Consider the following 12,824-nt stretch of genomic DNA (forward strand, 5'->3'; position numbering starts at 1 on the left):
CAGAGCTGCTTAGTCTAATAAATGCTCAGTCTGAACAGTTACAGACAGTATTAGAGACAGTCATCTTACACACACACATTACCAAATGTCATCTGTGGTCATTCAGACCCTTTCTTAGATACAATGGACTAATTTATAGCTTAAAAAAAAATTGCACATCAAGCGTTTATCATGAACAATGATTCTGATGGCTGGATTAAAAACACAAGGACACTACAATCAACCAAACCAATCAAAGTTCAGTCTACAGGCTTCTACAAAAAGCAGCACAACCTTCAGCATGATTTCTAATAATTCAAGAGCTCCTTCTCAATACCACAAGCATACAAACATGCAGTATTTTTTTAAGAGGGAGAATCGAGTCCTCCACTACAAAGTCAGTGCTTTGGTGCACAAAATCTTTTTTTTAAAGGGCACAACCATACGCAGACTATTCCAGGCAGCGGGACTTGTTGAGCTCACTGAACCAGAGTGTGGCATAAAACCATTCAAAATGCCAGTGACTGAGCCGTTCTCTCACTCCATGCCTTTCCTGCGTGTTTATATTTAATTCCCTTTAAAGTCCCCAAGGACAATGTGACAGTGTTCGAGAATAAGAGTTAGGTGAGGCATTGGACACAGGGGTCCTTGATTCGAAATAATTCTATGTGACAAAGGCTCAGCTGCCGCTAGCGCACCGAGTTCAGAACTATTTGAAGTGGCCTTGCAGAGCGTTTTGTGCGCGGATGGCGTATGGCTTATGCAAAATCTCTCTAAGCCATATTTGGTGCTGAACAAAATTCGTGTTGTACGTGTGGGTGTAGGAACCCACATGTGGAGCCCTTTGAGGTTCCCCTCTGGATTTTTCCCAGTTAGTACAAGCCTTTCCTTTCCATTTACGGAATGAACAACGGAAGTGAGACGGTGGGGTATTGTGTTGTGTTTGTAATGAAATGTACATGTTCGGTCTGGTCTCCGCAGCTCAAGAGTCCCCTGTTCCTGTTGTAAAGCCTCCACAACATAAACAGACAAGGCCTCCTGCAGCTGTGTCTGTGTATTTATCCATGCCCAAAGCCATCTGCATGTAATCTCAATAAAAAGCACGGAAAATGTATTAAAAAAACAGCACAGCAAACCCACAGATTAATTATACACCTCACAGATGTCGGACGAAGGCTTAAGGTGGCGCCCCACCGGCCGATTTTCAACCGTAAACTTCATTTACATAGTCATCAGACAATCATAGGGAGTCCTGGCCGCGTCTCTCAGCAGGTGAGTGTTAACAGCCCCGGCGACTCAAACCTCTGCTGAGTTAATGGTTCTGCCGCTGGGGCGGATTCTCATGGCCTTGCTGGGCGTCCAATGAGTTTCTTCTCACACGGAAGAACTGACAAGCTTTATTTGAAGACATTTTGCTGCTTGGAAGTCATCCAAACTTATATCCCAGCAATTGTTACCTGATTGTACAACCCAAGCTATTTTCTGAGGTTCTCCTACACTTAAATGAGTAATAAAATGACTAACTAAACAAAAACCAGAGGCAGAACAGACTGTTTATAGAAAGTAAATCTATTTCCAACTCAAGCTGTGCTTAAACATATACTCTCAATAGCAAGCTCTGAAGGAATAAATACACCCATGCATTCAGAGAGAAAGATACTAAACAAATTGCATGCTAATTCAGTCTATTACAAGTCTGTTTGTGTGGTATTCCTGTTTAGCAGGCTACACATGACGGGGAATTGGATTAGGACCCCCTTGAAAACGAGATGGTGCATCTCAAGGGGTTTATCCTCAAGAATAAATTTGCTGCAACTGGAAAGAAATGTTAAAGGCTTTAGTCTGTGACCCCTCTTCCATTCTGAATCAGTCATTTTGACAGAATGTGGCCAGCAAAACAGTGAGTAGGTATAACATTTTGGACTAAAATTGAGTTGTTTCGAGCTATTTCAATAAAAAAATGCCAAAGGGATAGTCCACCCAAAATTGAGAATTCTGCCATTAATTACTCACCCTCATGTCGTTCCAAACCCGTAAGACCTTCATCCATCTTCAGAACACAAATGAAGATATTTTTGATGAAATCCGGGCACTTTCTGACCCTGCATAGACAGCAATGCAACTGACACGTTCAAGACCCAGAAAAGTAGTAAGGAGTAAGGATAGTAAGGAGGTTAAAATAGTCCATCAGTGGTTTAAATGTATATTATAAAGCTACGAGAAAGAAAATGAAAATAGTGACTTTATTCAACAAATTCTTTTCTTCCGTGTCAGTCTTTGACATGCGTTCATGAGAGTACCAGGATGTGTACATGTGATGCTGCTGACGGTATTCTTTCGACCTTTCTGGGCCTTGAACGTGTCAGTTGCGTTGCTGTCTATGCAGGGTCAGAAAACTCATGGATTTCATCAAAAATATCTTCATATGTGTTCTAAAGGTGAATGAAGGTCTTACAGGTTTGGAATGAGGGTGATTAATTAATGACAGAATTGTAATTTTTGGGTGAACTATCCCTTTAATACTGAGTAAATAACTAAAGTTTTAATAATCATTCACGAGTTCACACTTGCATATAATAAACTGAGTAAAGGTTATGCGTATTTGGCGTGCTGTCCGGGAGAGGGCTCCGAGCTCGGTAATCATTCCCGAGCCCGGGGCACTGCTCCTGCCCGGGAAGAGGGGTCCGAGCTAGGCATTTTAGCCCGAACCCAAAGCGCTCCCCCACCCCCCCGGGGAAGGAATGGGCTGAAGGTGAGGAGTTGGGGTGGTGGAGGGGTGCTGCGAGACGAGAAAAATGACGGTAAGACTGCTTTGGTTATTTGTAGGGATTCTCTCGTGCTGACTGGATAGGGAGTGTGATTGCTGATGATGAAATGGCCGAGTTAATTATCTGTGCGTGCTCCTCCCGAAATTTGTTAATAAAACATCACTTCTGATTCTATCAGAACAGGAAAGTCCACATTACAACTAGAACAAAAACGACACCTAGGAATGATATAGTTGGAATCACGTCATACAGAAGTCATTAACTGCAGCATGCATTTAAAATAAACAGAAAGTGATGTGGATGCTAATAAAATTACAGTAATCTTTATAGTTATTTTGGACAAAGTATTGACAGTTACTTCATTTTTGCTCCAACTCTGAAAACTGTTTCAAATTAAGTCACATTTGACCGTCACATGTCTCACATCAGTGGTGTTTTATGTCCTGTAAGCTTTATTTCCCGTTTAATTTCCTCAAATATGCTTACTAATTTTTCTATTTACACTACTGTGCAGAAGTCTTAGGCCGTTAGTATTTTCGCCAACAAAAATTGGTTTTAAGCCAGTTAATTCTATCTTTTGCTGTAGTGTGTCAGTGGGAAATATTAGGTTTAAATTTTCAAACATTCCTTTTGCCATTAATTGTAACAATCTAGCGAGTCCATCTGGAATGACATGACAAAACAGAAAAAAACTGAGACAGACTAAATCCAGAAGAACTGGCAACATCTAGAAAAAACACTTGAAGCAATCTTCCTACAAAGCTACCTGAAAAACTACAGTATGCGCAAGTGTACCTAGGACAAAAAGCTGTTTTAAAGGAGTTCTATTATGCTTTTTCACTTTGAATTTTAGTCAGTGTGTGGCGTGTATGTTTGGGCATTAAAAAGATATACAAAGTTACTAATCTTAAAGTTCAACTCCAAAGGGAGAGATTTCGTTTTTAAAAAATCCCTTTTTAAGAACTACAACGAATGGCTCATTTAGACTACAGCTTTTGTTTTCCAGATGTTATGATGTCACAAAGTGGCCCGTTAGAATATCATTAAAATAAATCCCGCCTACGGACATCTGAATGGTTGGGGGGTGGGTAGGGACTAAGTGGGATATTAGCCTAACTTTTGCGATGCAGCGCGGAGAGCCGCTTCAGTGAGCTGCAGTGTGGGGGGTATAAACACAAGCATTGACTAGAGTGGCCGCGAACAGCTCCGGTGGCAGTGTCGGAGCCATGATGCACCACAAACATGCGCAGTGTGGTAAGAGATTTATTGCTCATACAGTGTAGATAGCTTCACTTATAACGTGAGTGTTGTTTCTAAATGCATAAACTTGCACTAGACTAGGCTAGGCTAATCAGTGATGATGTTCTTTGATAAGGTTAATGTTCTTTGCTTGTTTCTGTAGCTGCTTTTTGAATAACTAAGGAAATGTAAGCATTATAATTAGTTACTTACAATGTTTTTATTTAATTGTTGTCATGTTAAATACAAATGAAGTCATATTAAAAACATTAGGCTGCTTTTAGCCTTATGCTGGAGCTGGTTTTGGGCAATGAAACTAAGCATGTAAATAATTAAATTAGCACGATAATATCATGTATCGGCGATCTCGCAGGTTGACGATGGGACCCTACACTACTGTAGCGTATTATTTACTCACCCTCCATGCATCCTAGGTGTATATGACTTCCTTCTTTCAGACGAATACAATCAGAGTTATATTAAAAATTATCCTGGCACTCCTAAGCTTTAGAATGGCATAGACGGGTGTTTCTCTTCATCAGTCCAAAACAAGTCTAATAAAGCGCATCCATCCATCATAAAAAGTGCCTCACACGGCTCCGCAGGGTTAATAAAGGTGTCTTGTAGTGAATCCATTTGTTTTTGTAAGAAAAATATCCACATTTAAAACGTAAGAATCTTGATTCTTCAACAAGAGGCGTGGCAGTACTGAACCACCGTCTAAGCTGTTCGCCAATCACAATGCACTGGGACAGCTAACCAACTACAGCACATTTAGTTTTTCGGAAGGCGGGGCTTTATCAAACCCAGAACTAATCGAGCCATTTGTGTCAGGCTGGGGAGAAAGATATTGTAATAATGTAAATTATGTGAAAAATAATGCATTTTGTGAACCACCAAGCATGTAGCATGTTCTAGTACACCCCCAAAACAATCAATACTTTGTAAAAGAGCATAATAGGACCCCTGTAAATGCAAAGGATGGTCACACCAAGTGTTTATTTGATTTAGCTAATAGAAGTTAATTGATAAAAAAATTCTATTCATTACATTATTTTGAATGCATCCTCACTTTACAGCATTTTTACACAAGTGCCTAACACTTTTCATAGTGTTGTAACTTTGTAGGAAGTTTTCTTCAAGTTTCCTGGAGATGTTCCTACAATTCTTCTGGATTTAGTCCAAGTTTTTTTCTGTTTCTTCATGTCATTCCAAGCGGACTGGATGGTGGTGAGATCAGATCTCTGTGTGGAGCACTGGCTGTTGTTAGATTCCTTGTGCAAACCAGAATCTCACTGGATTATTACAATTACTGGCAAAAGAGATGTTTGGAAATGTAAACCTAATACCTCCTACTGACACACTATAGCAAAAGTTAGAAATAACTGTCTGAAAACCATTTTTTGTTGGTGAAAATACTCTAATGGCCTAAGAATTTTGCACAGTACTATATAACGTACAGAAAAAAAAAGTCAGTGAAAAATCCCCACCACTAATATACAGACTGACATTCTTTCTGGAACACAGACAAAAGCAGATTGATACAAACAGTAACAACACCCAAGAGTTGGATTGTATATCAAGTTTCTTGGAACACAACTGAGCCAGTCAAATTGGCTGAGGATTAAAAGACGACTAGAAATATCTGTTGTAAAATATCAAGTAAATTACATTCCAAACACAACACTGACAACTATTTTGCTGATTCTGCCAGAGAAAATATTTACAAAAGAAGCCAAAGCAGGAAGTGTTGCAAACACAGGCAACGGATTGATCCAAAACTGTTTTACGAAATACCGGCAATCTTGGAATATCGCCTACCCAATCAAATTAGCTGACTGCAGCTAACTGTTGCGTAGACCTTTCCACTATTACTTTTGTGTTGCATGATGATGTCATTGCTATAGGTAATCGGCCTAGTAAGGGTTAAAAGGGCCTTCATATCTGTCCACAAACACAGAACTTGACAGCTCTTGACATGTCAACAACAGAGATGGTTATGTAGGGGTACAATGTAACCCAGCCAATCTCTGCAAATATAATGACAATGACAAAAACCATGTACTTAATGAAGCTAACAATATCCCAAATCTCTTCTAAGGCAGCAAGTAATGGCTCTTTGCATCTTTAATCGCCCAGATAGCGTTGATAGATGTGTGCGTTCGTCCTACCTGAGCAAAAGGGCATGGGTGCGCTCCAATGGCCGTTGAGCTGGCAGGTTCGTGAGGACTCGCCCTTCAGTTGCCGGCCACCCGTGCAGATGTAGCGCACCGTGGCGCCAAAGGTGAATTTGTCCCCGCTCAGCACTCCATTGGGAGGAGATCCAGGATGTCCGCAGTCCACCACTATTCAATACATGTGCAGACAAAGAAAAGTGCGAACACGGTTACTGGATCGGCAGACACTCCTCTATACACATTCACAAGTTGAATATGATTTTATATAAAACAAAGGACTTGAAACAAAGCTGCTCTTTACTTTTAATTATATAATCGCTCCAGTTGATCTCAATGATTATGTTACTAATTCAGCTTCCTGTAGGAGCACTATAATCAGCACTTTCTGAAAATTTGCTCAGACCTCACTGATTGTGCACACTACTAAGCTTATAACAATATTAATTTAATTTAAAATGAATAAAAACAATGAATATAGTTTATATTTATTTTAAAAAATAATTTAATGTAATACAATTTTTTAACATAATTTATGTTAATGATATTAAAAGTTAGGACCCTTCAATGTGCACAGAAACATCATCAAGCTAACATAAAAAAATAGTGCGGTCAAATCCAAAATAAAAGTTTGTTTACGTAATATATGTACTGTGTATATTTATATGTATATGTAAATACACACACATACATGTATGTAAATATAAATCTACACAGTACACACACACATATTATTAATTAATATTAAACACAAACTTTGATTTTGAATGCGATGAATCGTGATTAATCGATTTGAAAGCACAAAAAAACATATGTAATATCATCTGAATAGATAGTCTTTTTATTTAAAATTAATATCAATGAATGTAATACTTATTTTGGATGTGATTAATTGTGATTAATCACGATTAATCATTCTGAAAGCACTAAAAAAATCATATGTGATGTAATTTGAATGGATACGGTGTATCCAATGTAAAACAACATACAACATAATAGTCAAATCAAGAAAGGTTAAAAATAAGTCTCATGTACTATCAATTGCATATTTCTATGTTGGTATGTCAGCAGAAAATGTGTTCACAAACCGGTGTGAGCACACATAAATATAAATAAAGCATTGAGTAAAGTGTGCCAATCTCATATCCAGTTGAGAAACAATAAACACCTTTCATATAGACCTAGACTGCAAGCAAACGTCAGCATTTTTATGTAATGCATCCCAGATTTTATTGTAGGGTCACTTTGGTGTTCAAAGAGCCCAGCAACTGGTGTTAGGATCAAGCATGTAAAACTACAGGGAGGATTATGCAGACGCACAAAGCAGAAGTGGCGACCGGGCGAAAGGGCATCTCTGACAGCAGGGAGCCTTGTCAGGGCAAAATGTAAGCACAGGCCCCGTCGACTTCGCAGCTGCTGCAGAGCGTGTCTTACTGAGCTGTACACGGGCTGAGGATGTGCTGTGTTTCAACTTTTACGTAATAAAACAGGGATCAGATAAAAAAATAAATAAAAAAACTGACATTGCTAATTAATCTGCCATAGAAATCTGTGTTCCACCTGTCCCTCAATTATAACCACTGATCTTAAGCAGCGGGAAGAGGGTCGTGCAACTAATTCCCCTCGATTACAGGAATGAATAGTAATTAGCACCACAATGCCACTGCCAAATTTTCATTGAAAGATGCCAGAAACATACCGATACACTCGGGCAGCGGCTTGTCCCACTGACCCGTGGGCTGGCAGGTGAGGACAGGTGAGCCAAACAGGTAATAACCGGGGTTACAGTCATAGAATACCACCGTGCCAAAGGTGAAGTTTCCATGCTCGATCTTACTCTGCCTGATAGAGTTGGCTGGAATCCCAGGATCAGAGCAATTGACAACTGAATAAAGAGAAGAAAGGAAGAGGACAGAAGCAGAGACATGTGTTATTTGGCAGAAGCACTAAGCAAGTGACTTCGGTGGAAACAAGTAGGTCAGATGCTCCACGCATGCAATGCATGCAGAATGAGAATTTGCCATTTTTAGTATGTCACACACATCCACATCCAATACTGTTAAGACATTATAAAAATATCTGAATCTTAGACATAGGACGAATTTTGACTGTAATGATTTAATTTTAACATTTTTTTAAAAATATATTATTGACATGTATATTATATAAATATGATATTATACATTATTTAATATATTTAATATAACTTCACGCCAACTGTTAGTATCTTATATCATACAGCTACATGCCATAACAAGTGAATGCACACATGCAGAATGAATTATCACAGAACATGCAGTCTGTATCAAAGTCTATATGCACAACACTTATAACATATAACAACTGTATAACGCTGTGTATCCTTACTATGAATCATCAACAACATTTTTGTAAGTGTACTATCAGCCACCAAACTCCGCAATTGGCAGCCACTTAGCAACATCGCAACAGCCGCTACCCCTTTCCTTACCCACAGAGTGCACTGCGGTGCTTTAATTTTGTCAGGCGGTGGATCAGGCAAAGCTCCGTGTGAATAAAAGACTTAACTTTTCTCCCCACCTTTACACGTTGGTGGTGGCTGGCTCCACTGTCGGTTGGCCTGACACTGAGCCCGAGAAGGGCCCTCCATCACGTATCCCATGTTGCAGGAGAAGCTCACCACATCATTCAGGTTGAAGCCATTGCCTACGGTACGCCCATAGATGGGGCTCCCCGGGTGCCCGCAGCTGATAGCTAGAGATGACAAGAGTGAGACGTTTTAATATGGCATATAAGCACCATGTTAAAAAAGAAATTATGTGAAGCACTATGGGATGAGTTCACACAACAGGTACGTATTAAATGACGGAAACATTTTTAGAGCCTGATTAAATTACGGGAGAAAATAGATGTGCCCTTTATATTGATTGGTCACTGTGGGAAATTAGTTCATTTTCCCTCTGTAATTTCTAATCATTTATTTGGTGAGTTGCCAGCTCAAAAGCAATAAATCAGATTCGGGTTCTCCTTGATAAAAAGGCAATTCCACAGCACCACAGCACAGCACCACAGTCTAAATATCAATAAATAGAAACAAAGGCAGGTTTTATTCGCTGACACAATCACATGTACGTATTTATCTGGACCCTTCACGCTCAACATATTAACACCAGTTACAGATACAAATAATGATCAGTGTTTTTTATTTTTAAAGAAGTCATGAACTGAGAAAACAAAATTCCCTTGATCTTTTGATATATAAGAGGTCATTGTACTATAAAAGCATCCTGTTAGTTTCAGAACTCAAAACATTGTCATTAGTCTAAAAACACCTTATACTGAAGGCAGTCCGCCAAAACGTCAGCTTTTGGAATGTTCTGATATAATGTAATATTAGTAGATAAAATGCTGCCTCTGCAGAAGAAGATCGACATCACTACCTGTTTAGCGCCGCCCACCGATTTGCACATATAGTGTTTTTTTTTTTTTTTATGGGTCTTTTACACCTTTATTGTGAGAGGACAGTGGAGAGCTGACAGGAAAGTACTGGGAGGAGAGAGGGGAGCAGGATCAGCAAAGGACCTTGAGGTGGGATTCGAACTTGGGTCACTGTGAGCGCAGTTGCGCTTCATGTCATCGCACTAACCACAAGGCTATGGGTGCCGACGCGCATGTAGTGTTTACCAGAGAGGCGAACGTGCAGGTCTACGGGGAAACCAAACAATAAAGCTCTGAAAACAACAGGATGCTCTGCGGTGCCAATTTGTGGAAAAAACAGTCTTTGCATTGCCTTTCTTCTGATCCCAACGTTAGGAAAGAGTGGATGAACTTTATTTTTAATGAAGTTCCAGAACGCATCAGTAAGAAATCAGTCTTTTGTTTACTTAATTTTACCGTGGATTTGTTTACAATTACCAGTAGTGTAAGCGACGCAACGCCCACTCCCACATCTCAGGGAGATATTAGAGATACTAACCTAAATAGACACTAAATTAAAAGACGAAATTAAAAGACGATGCTGTGCTCCCATATTGGATCAGACAGAGATGTCACAACAAAAATGTGAGTAACTGTTTTCATTACATGGTCACTATTGCGTTGTCTCTTCTTGCAGATCATTTAATATGTACTGAGTTATTTATGTGTTTTAAACCTAAATCACAGTGGCGTCCATCTATGAGGAATGAATGTACGCTGTTAGCCAATCACAGCAGTGGGCGTTTACTTCCGAGTGTACAATCCCCCATGCCTATTCAAACAGAGCGTTCTGCTGAGGGGGGGATAAAAGCCGGACAGAAAATAGCCTATTACTTTTAAATTAGGATGTTTTTTGATGTAATAATCTTGATAACATTATAAGTGGACCTCAGAGAACAGTACAAAATAAAAAACAAAATCAGTTCATGACCTCTTTAATGACTTGAAAACCTAAAATGTTTGGCATCAGTTAGAATGTGTTAAAATAAAAAGCAATGTAATGTTTTGCATCTTATGCCATAATAAAAAAGTTTTTTGAATGTATGGACTTACTGTACAAGTTAGCTGTATAATTTACAGCTATAAAAAATAAAGAAAAAAAATCTAACATTGAAAAAAAAAATAGTATAAAAATGCATTGGTCTCATTTGGAGTCAGCAAGACTTTTTTTCTTCAAAGAAATTAATACATTTATTCAGCATGGGATGCATTCGATTAATCAAAAGTGACAGTAAAGATTTGCGTAGTTAAAAAAAAATCTATTTTTAATAAATACTGTTCTTTTAACTTAATATTTGGTAATAAAGAATACTGTATCAAGTATTAAGCAGCACAGCTGTCTTCAACATTAAAGGATTAGTTCACTTCCAGAATGAAAATTTCCTGATAATTTACTCACCCCCATGTCATCCAAGATGTTCATGTCTTCCTTTCTAGAGTCGAAAGGAAATTAAGGTTTTTGAGGAAAACAGTCCAGGATTTTTCTCCTTATAGTGGACTTTAATGGGAACCAATGTGTTTGAGGTCCAAATCATAGTTTCAGTGCAGCTTCAAAGGGCTCTACATGATCACAGCTGAGGAAAAAGAGTCTTATCTAGCGAAACAATCTGTCACTTTATAAAAAACCAAAAAATTTCTACACTTTTTAACCACAAATGCTCGTCTTGGACTAGCTCTGCATCCATGACTTCACGCATCACGCAGTCACATTGGAAAGGTCACATGTGACGTAGGCAGAAGCACCGACCCAGTGGTTACAAAGTGAACTTGAAAAGAAAGTCAAACGCCTTTTACAAAAAAGGCAAAACAACTATTTTTTTGAAGTTAGAGGAGAAAATGAGATGAGTTTTTCACCCTACCCTACCTTTTTGAACCAGAGTACACACATGAAGAACTAACCGTGCAACTTTTCTAACATGATTACGTAATCACAGTGCATCACAGAGCTAGTGCAAGATGAGCATTTGTGATAAAAAACGACATAATTATTATTTTTTTTAATAAAATTAGTGATTGTTTCACTAGACAAGACGCTTATCGCTCAGCTGGGATTGTGTAAAGCCCTTTAAAGCTGCATAGAAACTGCAATTTGGACCTTAAACCTGTTGGCTCCCATTGAAGTCCACTATATGGAGAAAAATCCTGAAAGTTTTCCTCAAAAATCTTAATTTCTATTTGATTGAAGTCAGACATCAACATCTTGGATGACACCAGGGTGAATTCTGGAAGTGAACTAATCCTTTAATAATAATAACAATACATATTTCTTAGCACCATATCAACATATTAGAAGGATTTCTAAAGAATAATTTTAGAAACATGAAAAAGTCTTACAGACTCCAAACTTTAGATTAGGTGGATTATATACAGCATAAAAAATCCACAAAAACCACAAACTGTATGTACTGCACATCCAGACATTTTGTCTGGAGGTGTCTCATTTAATAGCTCTGTAACAGTCTATGTGTGAAAGGAACAGTAGTCCAATGAAATCCCGCTGTTCTAATAGCAATGGGCAACACGGTACCATTTGTGCTCAATTGCAGGCATTTGCTGGCTGAATGAAGTGGTACAGCACGTAAACAGAAGATTCACACTCAATGCCTTCGGGTGAGAGCTGTCACTCTAATGTTCAGTTTAGACATTTAAGTACATACAGACAGCAATGTACATCAATCTAACAACAACATACTGCCTTTTAATTACATGCCAGGTTGAGTTTACTTTATTTACATGGGGAAAGTATTAGACCTAAACTGTCAATCAGTATCAGATATGGAGCTGATGCCAGCACTGCAAGTTGTTATCATCTGCTGTGTATTATGAATACACTTGTAAGCCGAAAATGACAGGCCAATCCTCACGTGTCTCACCATAGGTCTCCACAATGTGCACTGATTAACTCGGGAGTCTAATTCATATACTGAGCTCCAGAAGGGCTCTTATTTAATTAAAGTGAAATTTCTTTTGCTGATATGACACATTTAGAGGTATATTTGCTTTTGTAATAGCTCTTTCAGGCTACAGTATATTTTGTTCCTCACTATGCGTCTTTTCTGCACTCATAAAAAGCCACAGTTCATTTGCATAATCACAGTTGTAATTTGTTTCTCTTTGCACGGAGGCAATTTCCCTTTCATTTAAAGACTCTCTGTAGCCCAAATTTCCAACCAAATCACTGTATACTAAAATAGCTGAAAATGTACCC

The 12,824-nt window shown here is 38.6% G+C and overlaps 1 protein-coding gene across 1 annotated transcript in view; it reads right to left on the reverse strand.

Annotated features, from left to right (window-relative positions):
• The window catches only part of csmd3b (CUB and Sushi multiple domains 3b), a 509,580-nt gene that overhangs the window by 49,474 nt on the left and 447,282 nt on the right, over positions 1-12,824 (reverse strand). Inside the window, 3 exon segments of the mRNA XM_051137233.1 lie at positions 6,158-6,331; positions 7,860-8,045; positions 8,720-8,893. Of these exon segments, the coding sequence (XP_050993190.1) occupies positions 6,158-6,331; positions 7,860-8,045; positions 8,720-8,893 (534 nt within the window).

Source organism: Labeo rohita, chromosome 19 (assembly GCF_022985175.1).
Source record: "Labeo rohita strain BAU-BD-2019 chromosome 19, IGBB_LRoh.1.0, whole genome shotgun sequence".
Taxonomy (NCBI): Eukaryota; Metazoa; Chordata; class Actinopteri; order Cypriniformes; family Cyprinidae; genus Labeo; species Labeo rohita.